Below are 17,162 nucleotides of genomic sequence, written 5' to 3'. Positions count from 1 at the left end.
TCTGTTCCAAATGTGAAACACAAGCAGAGGAGAGGAGTTTTAGTTTCACAGCTGAAAGCAGCTTTAGTAGAGAACAGTTGAGCTAAGCCACGCCCAGGCGCCTTGCTGTCTCCTTGCTCACACAGCAAATACTATTTCAGTTTCCAAACAGCCCTCAACTCACACACTGACAGGACACTAGCCAAATGAATACTGATGGATGCTGGTAGGCAGAGGCAGAATTCCCCCGCCCCTTATTTTCCTCCCCAAAAACTAAGCCTGACCACATAGTTTCATAGGGAATCACAGGTATTGAGCTAGTAACTCATAAAGGTAGACCTGATTCCCGCTTCAAATTGTAATAATATGAAGTTGGATGGTCCTGTAGCTGTTTCACAGTTATGTTACTGAACACCTTAACGTTTTGGTTGCATGGATGCAATTCAGCCACCTCAAAAACCCCGTTTTTCTGAAATGGGCGCCAATGAACTTAACCCGTGAACATTTGAAATGACTATACGAGGAGTCAAAACATTCTGGCTTCAAATAAAATGCGCCGACTCAAAAACAAATGGCTGCAATTGTGGAATCGGGAGATATCTCTACGGCTTTTAAAAGGGGGGAAATTAAGTGCTGCAAAAAAATGCCCACAAGAAATCTCAACTGAATTCTTTCTTTGGTAATAATGGGGCTAGAGCGGAACGACTGGTAAAAATAGCTCCCTTCATCTGAAAAATAAAAACAGCTGCAGCTGAAACCTAGCTAGACTTCATAATAACATACCTGGGTACATCAAATTATATATCCAGTCCATATAATTATTGCTCACATTCTACCGAAGCTCTCCTTATTTTTATGGGAAAAAAAATACATAGTCCAGTTTTGTTACAGTCAATTTTGCAATGTTATCTAATTAGATCTCTACAGATCTTCCCTTCAACCAGTCGATTGTACTGTAAGAGGTATGGAATCACCTGCATATTTAAGATCTAAATCTTGGTGGGTCCAACCTTTTGGCTTGCCTGAGCCGCATGGAGTGAAAGAGACATTGTCTTGGGATGCATATAAAATATATAATACAGTGAATAGCATTTAGCAATAGCACTTAGACTTACATACCGCTTCATAGTACTTTTACAGCCCTCTCTAAGCAATTTACGGAGTCAGCCTCTTGCCCCCACCAAACTGGGTCCTCATTTTACCCACTAAGGACCCATAGTCTCTCAAAATAACCCCAAACCCAAAACATACATTAAAGTCCGGTAATGCCTTCAACTTAACTTCACTGTTTGATTAGGCACAGTTTAAAGTCAAAAAAGTAAATAATGAGGCAAAAGGAAATCAAAACAAACCGCATTGACGAGAGTTCCGAAGCAAGCCAATCATAAACTCCAGGAAAATAACTTGAGGAGAGTCCCTGGGAAGAACGCCAACAAAGGTAAACCTCTTTCAAAGTAAACACTAAATTGACTCCAGCAATTCTGACTGCGCAGTTACAAACTTATATACATAGCTCCCAACAGCAAGCCATGAGGATGATCATGGTAATCTCCTCCTGAGTAGACCTCGCTTTTCCCTGATCCTCTCCTCTCTGCATGCCCTAGGATGGAGAGGGGATGGGCCTGGATCCTCCTCTGATTGTTCAGACGGCCTCTGCCCTTCCCCAGCCTCCTCCACCACCTCTGGAGCCCACATCCACTCCCTGTTAACTGTTCCTCCACTTCCTCAGAGTCAGCCTCCACCAGGGGCATGACAGAAGGATAGAAGGCTGAGTCGACCTTGAGCCAGTGAGATTCGAACTGCCAGCAGTTGGCAGCCAGCAGGTCAGCAGAAGTAGCTACAGGACTGCATTCTAACAACTGTGCCACTGCGGCACTTCTATTTAGGCTTATATTTTATCATTTAGACTTACATACTGCTTTACAGTACCTTTACAGCCCTCTCTAAGTGGTTTAAAGAGTCAGCATGTAGCCCCCCCAACAACCTGGGTTGTCATATATATAAATCACAGTAATGTTAGAAGTGTAGAAGTTTACAATCTTGCATCACAAGTAGCCCTCGAGTTACAACCATGATGGAACCTACCCATTGCGGTCATAACATTAATTGAATTGCTTTAAAATGAATGAACCCCATCCTCTAGGACAGGGGTCCCCAACCACCGGTCCCCGGACCGGTACCGGTCTGTAGAACAATTTCTACCGGGCCACCGGTTTGCTGGGCGCCGACATCTTGTTTTGATGAAAAAGTGCTTCTGGTGAGCTTTTCGGGATAGAAAGCGGCGTTTGGGTGCTGAAAGAATCCTCGCCTTGGTTTACTTCGAGGCTGGGGCGTGCGAACAAAACTAAAACGCGAGGATTCTTTCAGCACGCATGGCAAGGCAAGCCGAGCGACCGTCCCGAAGCCGTCGCGAAGCCCATCGACACAGGTACAAAGGAGGAGTTGAAGGTGGCAGGGAGAAGCGGGGGACGGCTGGCTGGCCGGTCACTTGGCTCGCCTTGCCATGCGTGCTGATGCCGGTACCGGGCCGCGAATGATTTTGTGATGCCGGTACCAGGCCGTGGCACAAAAAAGGTTGGGGACTACTGCTCTAGGACACTGGTGGCTAACCTTTTTGGGCTCCTGTGCTAAAAATCGTGTGCGTGCTTGCATGCTGGGGGGGGGGGAGGGACGGGACGCCAATGGTGGTAAGTATGAAGACTGATTGTAACTCACTTTTTTCAGTGCTGTTGTAACTTCAAATCGTCACCAAACAAATGGTTGTAAGTTGAAAACTACCTATACTTAACTTTTTCTCCCGTTCTTCTCTTTTTCATTTGGATAAGATTCAAGCAAAAAGATCTTTTTCCAATCCTTTCCTTTTGGGTCCAAAATATTTCAGCTTTAGTTTTAAAGCTTAAAACTATTATTAAAATATTATTTAAAATATTTTGGGCCCCAAGTATCCCTACTAAACCTTCCAGTGAGACATCTTCATCTTCTTTAATACATCTTAGGTGGAAGGATTTGCTCTTATGGGGGCAACATAGCCTCCCATATTTTCTTCAGTATTTTGCTTTCTACGTTCAGCCTTTCTGATGGGGACCGTATGTTCCCATGCGGAAAACGATGGCCTTGTTTGTGTTGTCAGCATGATGTCTCTGCACTTTTGATATTTTGTCTATATTAGTCATTGTCTTTAAGGAGCAGATGTCTCTGTATTTCATGGTTGCAGCCAGCTTCCCCATGACAAGGATGGGCTTCAAAAATTTTAGCAACCGTTTCTCAATTGCTGGGTAGGCGTGGGCATGGTGGGCGTGGTCTAGTTGGCCTCCTGGACCACGGCAGGTGGACCGTTTTCGCCCTTCCTGGGCTCCGGAGGCTTTCTTCAAACTTATGGGAAGGCGAAAATGGCCTCCCCGGGCTCCAGAGGTCCTCTGGACCAGTGGTGGTATTCTACCGGTTCGGCCCGGTTCTGGTGAGCCGGTAGCAGCGATGAACAGCAAAGACCGAACCGGTTCTCTCCACCATTCTGCTGTTGGGCCCACCCGCCCGCCTGGGCTCCCATGCTCACCTGTATCCTCTGCATTTGAAGCACAGCTGCTTTGCGCGGCACAGAAGAGTGCACCGCGACAGCTGCTGAAGCGACCGGGATCGTGCAGGCTTGCGGGAGGTGAGTTGGAACGCCTCTGCGCCTGTGCAAAGTGCGCGTTTGGCGCACGCTGCAAAGTGTGTGCATGCGCGCAAAACGCACCCACAAAGCCACGCCCACCGAACCGGTGGTAAAAATATTTGAATCCCACCTCTGCTCTGGAGGCCAGAAATGGGCCTGTCTCTGGCCTTCCGGAGCCTCCAGGCGGCCATTTTTCACCCACACCGAGCCTCTGCGTGCCCCCTGTACTTACCTGGGATCCAAAACGGGCTGTGTGGAGACTGAGGGGAGGGGAGGGGTGGGCCCAGCCAGGGGTGGGATTTGCTGATTCACTGAACTGGCCATTAAAAGTAATAAAATTAGCTACAGGTTCGCCTGAAACGGGGCGAACGGTAGCAGGCCTCCCCTGGCCCTTCAAATTCCTCAGGCTGATCTGTTTCAGCTTCTCCACCTACTTTGCTCTGAGTTGGTTTTGTTGGTTGCACAACACAGAATAATAGAGTTGAGGGGTGGGACTTTGGAGGTCTTCTAGTCCCAACCCCCTTCTCAAGCAGGAGATTCTATTGACAGAAGCTTGGCTTGTTTGCTTTCTAATTGTGAGCAGAGACCAGATTTTGGGCCGAGATTATTTTCAAGTCTTCATCCCTTCTAAAGCGCCAGTGCGATACAGGCAGTTCTTGACTTTTTGTTTAGTGACCATTCGAAGTTACAACAGCACTGATAAAAGTGACTTACAACCGTTTTTCACACTTGTGATTGTTGCAGTGGCCCCGTGGTCACGTGATCAAAATTCAGATGGGAGAATGGACGAAAGGACTAAAATTTACATGAAATTACAGGTTGAAAGAAAACTTTTATAAAATGGTGTATCGTTGGTACTTGATTCCAGGTAGACTAGCAAAAACATAAGTGCCGGAAATGTAGCCAAAATCCAGTTTCATTTTATTGTATGTGGATATGTGAAAAAGCGCCAGTGCGATACAGGCAGTTCTTGACTTTTTGTTTAGTGACCATTCGAAGTTACAACAGCACTGATAAAAGTGACTTACAACCGTTTTTCACACTTGTGATTGTTGCAGTGGCCCGTGGTCACGTGATCAAAATTCAGATGGGAGAATGGACGAAAGGACTAAAATTTACATGAAATTACAGGGTGAAAGAAAACTTTTATAAAATGGTGTATCGTTGGTACTTGATTCCAGGTAGACTAGCAAAAACATAAGTGCCGGAAATGTAGCCAAAATCCAGCTTCATTTTACCGTATGTGGATATGTGAAAACATACTAGATAAACATAACGGCAATGACAATCATATGTGGGTAATAGGTGAAAGCATAATAGATAAATATAACGACGACAATGCCAAAAATATTTTAAGGTACGAATATTAATGAAACCTGAAGCATTTCTTTTAGGTAGGATGGACAAGCCAATTGAAAAACAATTTGGGGTGCTATTCCTGCACATGGTGGGGGCTGCAAGGACTGTACATGGAAAACAGTGGAAAGAAAACAGATACTGACGGTTGAAGGATAGCTTTTGAAATGGCCTGAAGCAACCAAACTGAGAGAGCCCCCAAGGACTCCATCAAGTTAATACTGTTCTACGGGACCAATTCTGCCAAGATTTGAAGGCTGACCTTCAAAATGCCTGGTCACAATAATTTCCCCACAAAAGCACCATTGTTCATGGAAGTTTTCATCGCTGAAGTGTACATCTCCTTCCGTGAAAAATTCCTTTGTGTGTCCGATCAGTTGGCCAAGAAAGAATTCTGTTTTATTTTGTTCGGTTCGATTCCGTTCCATTCTATTCTTATTACTATTCTTAATTCTATTCTATTCTAATTTCTATTCTATTCTTAATTCCATTTCTATTCTATTCTTAATTCTTTTCTATTGTTATTGCTGTTCTATTCTTGTCCATTTCTATTCTATTTTTATTTCTATTATTTCTATTCTATTCTTATTGCTATTCTATTCTTATTGCTATTGCTATTTCTTTTCTTTTCTATTCTTATTTCTATTCTAATTCTATTCTTATTGCTATTCTTAATCCTATTCTATTTTATTCTTACTGCTATTCTATTCCTATTCTATCCTTATTTCTATTCTTATTGCTATTTTTAATTCCATTTTATTCTTACTGCTATTCTATTCCTAATTCTATTTCTATTCTATTCTTATTGCTGAGGGGGACTGAAGGGGCTGGGAAATTAGTCACAGGGAGGAGGGGAGGGTGTTGGTAATATTTATTTATTATTAATTAGGGAATTGAATTGCCATCCATCCAGGGGTAGGATTCTACAGGTTCACACCTATTCACTAGAATCGGTTGTTAACATTCTAAGCAGTTCAGAGAACCGGTTGTTAGAAGAAATTACTGGCCTAATCCTGTAAGGAAGGAAGGAAGGAAACATTCTGGTGTTACTTACAGAAACTGCCTCTCTGTTAACCCTTATTACATCCTTGGCAGGACTAGACTTCCTGTCTCAGGAACTTCTCTGGAGTTTTTTTCCCCTCCTTTGCTGTTACTTTGCTTGTGTGGAGTGACCATTCAAAGTTACAATGGCACTGAAAAAAGTGACTTATGACCATTTTTCACACTTACAACTGTTGCAGCATCCCCACAGTCATGAGAGGCCAGGCGAGGAGATGCGTGCCTCGATGTGAGTGATATTGAGTTGGCACGCCCAGCCAATGACATGACCACCAAGCCATGCTCACCAACTAAGCCACGCCCACAGAACCGGTTGTTAAAAATTTTGAATCCCACCCCTGTATCCATCTCGTGTCCAGTGACTCTGGGCAGCTCAGAAGATTAAAACGTTACAAAACATTAAAATAATCCATTATAAATTAACAAAGCTGACGATAAGGGTAGGAATAAGGGAGGTGGGTCTTCTTCAAAGAGGGGGAGTGAAAAAAAAAAACAAGGGAGAAAAAAAGGAACAATTTGAACTATGTTGTTTAAAGCATCAGGAACATAATGAAAGTACATAAGCAACAAGGTCTAAAAATTTTCTGGATCAGAAAATACTGTTTGCACTCTGGAATGAGAGATTATTAAAAGAATGCATTCAAAGGGAAAGGGAAGCCAAAGACTTTGGGCCAGTCTCTCTCTCTCTCTCACACACACACACACAATTGAGCCCAACATTTCTATTGCCGAGACAGTTGTTAAGTAAGTTGTGCTACATTTTATGACCTTTCTAGCGACAGTTATTAAGTGAATCACGACACTTGTTAAGTTAGCAACCTGGATGTTAAGTGGATCTGGTTTCCCCATTGACTCTGTCAGAAAATAGCAAAAGGCCCCCAGGACATTGTAACCATCATAAATATGAGTCAGTTGCCAGGAGACCGAATTTTGATCATGTAACCGTGAGAATGCTGTAACAGTTGTTAAGTGTGAAAAAATGTTTTTTTCAGTGCCGTTGTTAAGCTTGATTACTAAACGAACTGTTGTAAGTTGAGGACTACCTGTATTGGGTATGTTCGCCGTCTTGAGATATTTGTAAAAATAATAAAGGCGGGATGCAAATAATAAATATATTAGCTCTCTAAATTATATTATTATAAAATTTAATTTAAAATGTTAATATAAAAGCTAACATAAATTATATATTATAATACTATATATTTAGTTTATTTAGTATACTTTATTGTATTGCACCTCGTACGAAATTAAATACCATCTTCAGTGTACATTATGACTGAAAATAAACACAAACACACATCCTTCACATTCTATACATTGAACTGAAAACCCCTGATATTGCATTAATATTGCACTATACAGTAGAATTCAATAGAGTTACTGCCTTGGGATAGAAGGAGCTTTTCAACTTATTTTATTTTATTTTATTTTATTTATTTATTTGTCAATTGTTTACGAGATAATAAGTAAAAGTGTATACATAATTATGAATACATGAAATGAGTACATATAAGAAAAATGAAAGAAAAATAAAAGAAACAATAGGACAGGGACGGTAGGCACGTTGGTGCGCTTATGCATGCCCCCTACAGACCTCTTAGGAAAAGGGTGAGGTCAATAGTAGACAGTCTAAGGTTAAAGTTTTTGGGGTTTGGGAAGAAACTACAGAGTCGGGTAGAGTATTCCAGACATTGACCACTCTGTTGCTGAAGTCGTATTTCCTGCAATCAAGCTTGGTGCGGTTAACCTTGAGTTTATATCTGTTGTGTGCTCTTGTGTTGTTATGGTTGAAGCTAAAGTATTCATTGACAGGTAGGACATTGCAATGTATGATTTTATATACCATGCTTAAATCAGACCGAAGATGGCGTAATTCAAGGTTTTCTAGTTCTAGAATTTCAAGTCTGGTGGCATAAGGTATTCTACAACGAGTAGAGGAGTGGAGAACTCTTCTTGTGAAATATTTCTGGACTTTCTCAATTGTGCTAATATCAGATACGTAATGTGGGTTCCAGACTGTTTTTATTATATTAGCTCTCTAAACGTGTGGGTGATCCTATTAATGATAATTATTACATTGAACCATTCAAGCCACATTTAGTTATGCTTCAGGAAATATACCTACAACTTTGCAAAACCCTGGGATAGGTTAAAATGCAATAACAGATCTAAATTTAAACTCAGGTCAGTGCCAAATAATCCCACTTTAGCCCACACCAGAAAGGTAAGTGAAGTTTTGCAAAACCCTTCCTCTTTAAAAGGATGGGAAAATGTTTGCCTGCTGGACTACTCACAGAGTTTGTTGCTGGGAGCTTCTGGTAACTCTGAACAACCAAGCTGCAAACACCCATAAGGAAAAGCATCCCTTATTATATTTCTCTACTCAAGGAAGCATCAAGCTAAATTCACTTGGGCGCCTTTGAACCGTAAGTACAATCTGATCTCGTAAGTATGAAAAATGGTCATAAGTCATTTTTCCCCAGTGCCGTTGTAACTTCAAATGGTCACTAAATGAACTGCTTTAAGTCAAGGACTACCTATATACAGTATAAATCTTTACCCAATGCCACAATGAACATGGCCTAATAATTCTACCTACGTTTACTCTGAAAACTTTACACTGACTGATAAGACAGAATTATTGTTCAACGTTTTAAGATATGGAATAATTATTGAGGGGACTCCTTTTCTAAAAAACACATAAGGGAGAAATAGACCTATTTAAAATATTTCGTAAACTGAGTAAGTACTGCTACAGTAATAGATATCTTAAGATAAAAATCAAGTATTCCTTTTGTGGAAAAACAGGTTTTTTGACATATGTCATGGATTGGTTGGTTGATTGATTGACTTATTACGTGCCACCAAGTAGGTACTTAGATTTTTTTCCAGGACAATATGTTCCCAACCTGCTTTTTCAGATCTTCCTGTGAGGAACTTACTGTCCTAACCGTCCATCCATGCTGTTGACATTCACCTGATAGAAGAGAATATATGTAGCTCAGAGTTGAAATGAGGGGTCCTTGGTGCACTCTGAGCTTTGGTTGCTTTCTTGCAAGATGCTTCGTTATCCAACTGGATCAATGCTAGAAGGGGGAGGGGTTTGAGAAGAGGAGGAAGATGGGGTGAAGGAGGAAGGCCACCGGGGTCCTTGGTGGTTGCTGGTTTTCTTGCAGATGTTTCATTACTCATATCAAGCGCTAAAAAGTGGCATTTACGAAGAGGAGGAGGGGGGAGAGGAGGAGGAGGAGAACTACTAGTAGTAGTAATCTCTGAGCTTGGTTTTCTCGCAGACATTTCACTACCCAACTAGGTAACTTCACCATTGTGAGAAGGGAGTGGAGTTTGCAAGGGGGAGAGGAGGAGGAAGGAGGAGGAAGGAGGAGGGCTGTAGGGTCATTGGTGGTCTCTGAGCTTGGTTGCTTTCTTACAGATACTTCATTACCCAACTAAGAAACATCATCAGTGCTAGAAGGGAGAGGGATTTGAGGAGAGAAAGAAGAGATGGGGTGGAGGACTGTGGGATCCTTAGTGCTCTGAGGTTGGTAGTTTTCCTGCAGATTTCATTACTCATAGCTAACATTGTTCTAAAAAGTGGTTATTATCAAGAGGGAGGAGGAGAACTGTGAGATCCTTGGTGCTCTCTGAGCTTGGTGGTTTTCTTGCAGACGTTTCATTACTAAACTAGATAACATCATCAGTGGTAGAAGGGAGTGGGGTTTGTGGAAAGGAGGAGGAGGAGGATAATGTGGTCCTTAGTGCTCTCTGAACTTGGTTGTTGGCTTGTGGACGTTTCATGACCTAACTAGATAACATCAGTGCTAGAAGCAGTGGTGGGATTCAATTTTTTTTACTACTGGTTCTGTGGCCGTGGCTTGGTGGCTGTGGCTTGGTGGGCATGGCAGGGGAAGGATACTGCAAAATCCCCATTCCCTCCCCACCCCACTAACCTGCTTCCCAGCTCCGTTCTCCTGTGCAGGGCAACCAAAGGAGACAGACCCCAGCCGATCAGCTAGGACTCAACGGAGGCAGAGAAGAGATGGGGTTGGCAGGGCTAGTCAGAGGTGGGATTGGCCGGTTCTCTTAACTACTCAAAATTTCTGCTTCCGGTTCTCCAGAACTGGGTCAGAACCTGCTGAATGCCACCTCTGAATGGAGCCCAAAGTTTAGGTTGCTCAGTGAAATAACTGTGAAGTGAATTTTGCCCCATTTGACCATCTTTCCAACCAAAGTTGTTAAGTGAATCACTGCAGTAGTTCAGTTAGTAACACGGTTGTTGTTAACTGAATCCAGCTTCCCCATTGACTTGGCAACCGAGTAAGTACATGCCAGTTGCCAAGCCTCCGAATTTGGATCACGTGACCATGGGGCATGCTGCAACAGTCGTAAGTGTGAAAAGCGGCCACAAGTGCCCTTTTTCAGCGCCGCTGCAACGTTGAACGGTCACTAAATGAACTGTTGTAAATGTCGAGTATTACCTGCATCACCTTTGCGGCACGCAAACCCCCTGAACCCGTTGCAACCTGTTCCTCCTCACCTGCTATAGGCTGCCCCTCCACTAACACTTAGCGCATGCGTACCATTATTCTCCGCCCCCCGCTTCAGACAAATCCCGAGGGAAACGAAACGCTCCGGCAAATCCGAGCGAGCGCTCGTTCCTGCGCAGGCGCAGAGAGGCGCTCTGAGCGCGCGCGCGCCGGCTAATGCGGCACCTTCGGTTCTCGGTTGGCGAGGCATGACCGCGCAGGCGCAGTAAGGCGGCAAAGGGGCTTCTTTTTTTTTCCTCCTCCTCCCTCCCCTCCCCCTCCCCGACCCCACAGCCGCAAGGCGCGAGCCGGCGTGGCCGTTGATGACTCGGTTTCCCTGTTTTCTCCTCTCGCGGGTGGAGGAGAGAGGGGAGAGATGGCCGGGATTGGGGCGTGGGGGGTGTCTGGGGATGAAAAGGCTTTGAAAAAAAGGGGGGAGGGAGGAGGATAAAAAGCGGGACCCCTCGACCGACCCCCGTTTTTTCTTCCCCGGTGGCTTCACACACGCAGGAGTGGAAACGGAGGAAACGGAGGCGACCCCCACCTCGAGAGAGGCGGTTTCCAGCCATGGACGAGCAAAGTGTTGAGGTAAAAACCCTTCGTAATTGTGGTAATAATAATAATAATAATAATAATAATAATAATAATAATAATAATAATAATAAAGGGGAGGGGTGCACCTGTTGGAGCGGGGGAGGGGCTTCTCCCCCTCAGACCTCCCCTCCCCCACAGGTGGGGGAAAGGTCCTCCCTTGGGGAGGGCGTCTCCATTTGGGAGGAGGGGAGGACAGCCACCCCCCCGTCCCACTGAGGATAGCGCCTCCTCCCTCAAAGGTGGGGGAGGGATCTGGGAGGGGGCGTCTTATCCTGGGTGAGATGGGGGGCTGCCTTCCCCCCTCCCCCAATTGGAGACCCCCAGGTGAGGACATAAGTAAAACACCCCCCACACACACACAGATTCCTCCCCCCACCTTTGAGGGGGAGTTTCCTATCCTGGAGTGGGATAAGGGTGGCTGCCCTCCCCCAAATGGAGACCCCCCCAGGGAGGATCTTTTCCCTTGGAGCCCCCCCTTAATGGAGACCCCCAGGGGAGGATCTTTTCCCCTCCCCCAAATGGAGACCCCAGGGGAGGATCTTTTCCTTCCCCCAAATGGAGACCCCCCAGGGGAGGATCTTTTCCCTCGCCCCCAAATGGAGACCCCCCCCAGGGGAGGATCATTTCCCCACCCCACCCCACAGATGGACAGGTCTCCAAATGAAATTTGGGGGGGTTAGGGTCTTTGAAATAAGGAGGGGGGAATTCCTGCATGTGTGGCTGTTTAGGCTATTAGGTGAACATGATTTGCCCTTCCTGTTTTGGGGGCATCTAGTACGGCAGTCCTCGACATACGAACACAATTGACCCCAGAGAATTTCGGTTGCTAAGGAGGACGGTTGGTAAAGTGAATTCGTTCTTTCCCTCCACTCCATTTTACCGCCTTTCTTGCCACGGTGGTTAAGTGAATCACCGCAGGTGTCTTAAACTAGTCACACGGTTGTTAAGTGAATCGGGCGTCTCCCTTGGGTTTTTGTTTGTTATTGGAAGATCTCAGAAGTGGGGAATCGCATGACTCCGGGACAAAGCTACCGTCGTAAATATGAAACCAGTCTGAATTTTGATTGCGGGACCACGGGGAGGCCGCAATGGCGGTAGGTGTGAAAACTGGTCAAAAGTCGCATTTTTTTCAGGGCCGTTGTAACTTTGAACGGATGCTAAATGAGTGGCTGTATGTCGAGAAGTAGCTGTACAGAAAAAAAGAAAAAAAAATAGATCCAAATGAGGAAAAAGAAGGGTTGGAAATCTGTCCCTGAAAATAAGTCCCAGGAAAACGGAGCATGAGAAAAACTAGCAGCTCCCTGCCTGGACCTGAAAAACCAGTAAAGGAAACTGGCACCCCAGGACAGAGGCTTGGAAACCGGGGCCATCACCAAGAAGCCCCCTGCTTTCTACTACCAGAACCTCCTGAACATCTTGTCTATGGAGTTTCTTGGTCATCCCGGGCCATGGTTGTCCAGTTGCCTCTTGAAAAAGCACCTTTGGGACTCCTGAGTTTCTCTTTCTCCTAATGGAGTGGGCAGGCATGGGTAGTAGAAAGAGGGTAGTAAAAGGTCTTTTTTTGGGGGGGCATGTGAAATTGAGTGGTTGTTGACATAACTATTCATTTAGTGACTGCAGTTACAATGGCACTGAAAAAAGTGACATGATCAGTTCTCACATTTACGGCTGTTGAGCATCCCCACATTCACATGATCAAAATTCAGGCACTTGGCAACTGTCATGTATTTATAATGATGACACTGTCCTGGGGTCATGTGATCACCATTTGTGACCTTCCCAGCTGGCTTTGGACAAGCAAAGTCAATGGGGGAAGTCAGATTTGCTTAACTGCAACACAGTTTTCTTAACTGCAGTGATTTGTTTTAACAACCATGGCAAAAAGGTTGAAAAATGAGGCATGACTAATTTAACAATTGTCTTGCTTAGCAATGGAAATATTAGATTTGATTGTGGTCATAAGTTGAGGACTACCTGCAGTCTCCTCCTCACTGTGGTTACCCTTCAAAATCTTTAGATTTATTTATGTCTATTTTATTTATCACACTTAGGAACTGCCCATCTCCCTCACAGAGCGACTCTGGACAGTATACCGGTCAGACATAAAAACATCACAACTCTGTGTGTGTGTGTCTGTGTGCGCACGCGCATGTATGTGTATATTGCCACCTATTAGCCCATGGCGACTTGAGGCAGCTTACATAACGTAAAACCATATTTAAAACAAAAAATAAAATTAAAAAACAACCTAACAAAAAAAATCAAATTAGTAATGTACAATAAAACAAAATTTGGATTTTTTTAAAAAAAATAAAAACTCACTCCTACCCCACCCCCACCCCGACGACAGCAGACTACACTAGCCATTTTATGGGCTCCATCCCTCTCTGGGTTCCCCAGGCCCACTGGCAAAACCAGGTCTTCAGTACCTTCCGGAAGAGTGCTAGAATGGGGGCCATTCTAATCTCTGGGAGGAGGATGTTCCAGAGGGAGAGAGCGAGCCACCACGGACAAGGCCCTTCTTCTGGGTCCCACCAGGTGTATCTCCCTCAGGGGTGGGACCCACAACATTCCTTGCCTCCTTGCTCTGATGGGTCAGGTAGGTGTGATCGGCAAGAGACGTTCCCTCAGATAACCCGGACCCAAGCCATGAAGGGCTTTAAAGGTGACAACCAGCACCTTGAATTGCACCCAGGAGCAAATCGGCAACCAATGCAGCTCCTGCAGGAGAGGTGACACACCGCGGTCTGCACAAAAGCATGCGGGCCGCTGCATTTTGCACCAGCTAGGGCTTCTGGATGCTCTTCAAGGGCAGCCCCATGTAGAATGCATTGCAATAATCAAGACGGGTAGTGACCAGAGGATGAGTGACTGTGAGTAGGGACTGTTGGTCCAGGAAAGGGCATAACTGGTGCACAACCTGCAGTTGGGTATAGGCTCTCCTGGCCACGACTGCCACCTGCTCTTTGAGCAGGAGTCGTGACTCCACGCAAACCTCTAGATTACAGACAGGGTCTATTTGGGGTAGTGCCACCCCACCCAAGACCAAAGGTGGCAATTCTCCCTGAGCCAATGAACCCCAAACCCAAGGGTTTAGTTTCAACCTGTTGCTCCCCATCCAGCCCCTAACAGCCTAACAGCAACACTTAACTCACCATGGGCCGAGACATACAGACATATATATAATAAAGGCAGATTAAAACAACAGAAATTCAAAGTGATAAAATTGGGCAAAGTGTAACCCCATAAATCTTCTCTGTTTTGGGTTTTCTCTGCACTGTTGTTTACATGATTTCAGTGTTGGAGGAAAAACAATTACATGTTGCAGGAGAGAGAGTAAAGGAAAAAAAGTAGGAATGGGAACACTGAAATTAACAAGAATGTTATTGATAAGGTTCATGGCAATCATGTTTAACTACAATATTTAAGAAAAAAACAGTGTAAATTACACAAAAATAGTACAAACAATATTTCTCTTTCTCAGTCAAGGGCCTCTTGTATGGCCAATAGTAGAGTTATTTAATATCCCACCTTCATTATTTTTATAAAGTATCAAGGCAGCGAACATTTCTAATACGCTCCCTTTTCCCTATTTTCCCTACAACAGTCCTGTGAGCTGAGCTGAGCTGAGAGAGATTGGCCCAAACTGACTCAGTTGGCTTCCATGGTTAAAGCGGAATTAGAGGTCACCATTTCCCGTTTTCTAGCCTGGTGTCTTAATCACTAGACCAAGCTGTGACCAAACTGACAGTAGTGCTGACCATTGTCTTTATTTTAAATAAGCCACCTTGACATTTTTGGAAAAGCAGTCTAGATCTTAACAATGTTAATTAATAAATGCTCTTCCCAGATTGTCACTTTGATATTCATAATTTACAATTCACTTTTCTGTTATAATAATACTTTACATTTCTAGTTTCCAAGATTGAGTAGAAGGTATTGTTCTTTGGGTTGGTATAAATTCAGCACACTTGGTCTCTTCTTTCCCTGATACATGAATTGTTGCAATGAGGTCAAAAGAGGAAAGAGGTACTGTGGTTCATGAAACTTTATGAACTGATAAATCTCCCCTTTCAGCTGCTGCAAGGAAATATTAGTACAACAAATTAATGCAGTGAAGTCACAGATCTTGGATCTGCTCATTTTTTCACCTCTTCCTATATGCTGCCTGTTTAAACAGGCATGATGCTAGAGTTTGATGCTGTCGTATCTTTGAACAGCCATTGAATGAATGGTTTTTAAGTAAGGACTCCCTCTGCTATCTTGAGGTCATGAAGGAAAGGCAAGATAGGAGTTTAACATGTAAACGTATAAAAGTACAAACTTTGAATTACACTGTATTCCACATAACTTAGCAAGAATAAAATACGATTCATTTCCATATCTTTCTGAATCCTTACCTGCAGCAAAAAGGTACTGTGCAAAAAAGAACGTTCTGTTGGAATGTGCATTTTATGAATCATATGCATTTCAGTCCATCTTAGAAACTTACCAGCGAGTTCTGTTGGTGTACATGACCTCTCACTACTTTAGTGATGTTTGTATTCTGCAAGATTATTATAGAGCAGATGTGTCCAACCTGTGGCCCACGTTCACAGCCCTGGACTGTTAGTAATGCAAACCCATTGGACTGTAAACCTTTTAACAATATTATGTGATTTATATACATTAACTATATTATATATTTTATAGGCGACCCAACACAATTCCACTCATTGCGGCCAGGCAAGCCAAAAGGTTGGACACCCATATTGTAGAGTGTCTTCTAAACAATGATATACATATTTATTTTTGCTCTTTTGTTGCAGTGTTAGCAAGATACTGAAGTGTGTATGTAGATATAGCAAGCCTTTTTAAAATTTTGATTTAAACAATGACATTTAAAAATAATTGCCTGTTGTTTCCTTCCAAACATGGTTGTATAGTATCTCAGAGCAATATAGGTGAGCCTAGCTTTAATTAAAATGTGAGTTGAAATGAATAAGATAATGTGGGTGCAGTTTACTGATAAAGCTGATCCATATTTGTCTTGATTGTGTTTCTTTCTTGCAGAGTATTGCTGAAGTATTTAGATGTTTCATTTGTATGGAAAAATTGCGTGATGCACGCCTGTGTCCACACTGCTCCAAGCTATGTTGTTTCAGTTGTATTCGGGTAAGTAATCACAAATTTGGAGCTAAGTTACTCATGTGGAGACAGTAACTAGATTTTGGATGTATAACTGTTTTTGAAAATACTTCAAAACAGATGTAAGTGTACAAGAATTCTAATTTATTGGGACACTAAGAAAAAACAATTTTAACCTTTTGTTCTGGTGCCTGCCTGCTTTCCATTTACTAGGAGCCATGCCCCAGAGAAACTACCGAATAATGTAAACTGATATTCTTCCAAAGCTAAAGATTAATTTTAACTTGTTTTCATCTTTTCTTTCAACCCAAGAGCTAAAAATTTTTAGTTTCTTTTCTGGTCTTTCAACCAGTTGGACTTATTTGTATCCCCAAAGGTTTTTTTCAAGAGGCAACTGGACTTTCTTGGTTTTTTTTTTTTTTTTGAAGACATTTCGCTTTTCATCCAAGAAACTTCTTCAGCTCTTTCTGGATGGTGGGGAATGGAAGGAGCTGAAGAAACTTCTTGGATGAGAAGCGAAATGTCTTCAAAGAAAAACCAGAAACTCCACTTGACTCTTGAAAAAAGCACCTTTGGGACAACCATGACCTGGATGACTGAAAATCTCCATAGACACTTAGATTTTTATGTTGCTGTTAAACTTCTTAAAAACCCAGAAATTTATTATAGTCACAATTGTTTTGGGACTAGTGATTCTCTTAGAGCTTTTTAATTTTCTGAACAAAATAATTAAATAGGTTGGACCAATATTTAGGATTAATATGTTGATAACATACAAAGAAGTGCCACAACCAACTTTTTTGATTAATTGTTAGCTCCATGTGTGACTAACAGACCACAAGTTCATATCCCACCTGGTTAGGTGAACT

General features: G+C 43.3%; 2 protein-coding genes across 4 annotated transcripts in view; one reads left to right on the top strand and one right to left on the bottom strand.

The window, feature by feature from the left end:
* PRR11 (proline rich 11) overlaps positions 1-10,600 on the bottom strand; it is a 58,708-nt gene extending 48,108 nt beyond the window's left edge. The window contains exon 1 of one of the 2 annotated variants that reach the window (XM_087924874.1): positions 10,525-10,600. The gene's annotated coding sequence lies outside the window, so the exon portion shown is untranslated. The remainder of the gene's footprint in view (positions 1-10,524) is intronic. The other variant, XM_087924864.1, reaches the window with a different exon arrangement.
* A 49-nt stretch (positions 10,601-10,649) lies between these two features.
* Positions 10,650-17,162, top strand: part of TRIM37 (tripartite motif containing 37) — a 53,569-nt gene continuing 47,056 nt past the window's right edge. For both annotated transcript variants that reach the window (XM_087924907.1, XM_087924900.1), the window contains exons 1-3: positions 10,650-10,798; positions 11,083-11,160; positions 16,219-16,320. In XM_087924907.1, the coding sequence (XP_087781033.1) occupies positions 11,140-11,160; positions 16,219-16,320 (123 nt within the window). In that variant the 5' untranslated portion in view covers positions 10,650-10,798; positions 11,083-11,139. The remainder of the gene's footprint in view (positions 10,799-11,082; positions 11,161-16,218; positions 16,321-17,162) is intronic.

Source organism: Pseudonaja textilis, chromosome 1 (assembly GCF_049901715.1).
Source record: "Pseudonaja textilis isolate UNSWEBS1 chromosome 1, rPseTex1.2, whole genome shotgun sequence".
Taxonomy (NCBI): domain Eukaryota; kingdom Metazoa; phylum Chordata; class Lepidosauria; order Squamata; family Elapidae; genus Pseudonaja; species Pseudonaja textilis.
Note: the sequence above shows the minus strand (reverse complement) of the source record. Positions and strands in the feature narration are given on the sequence as shown.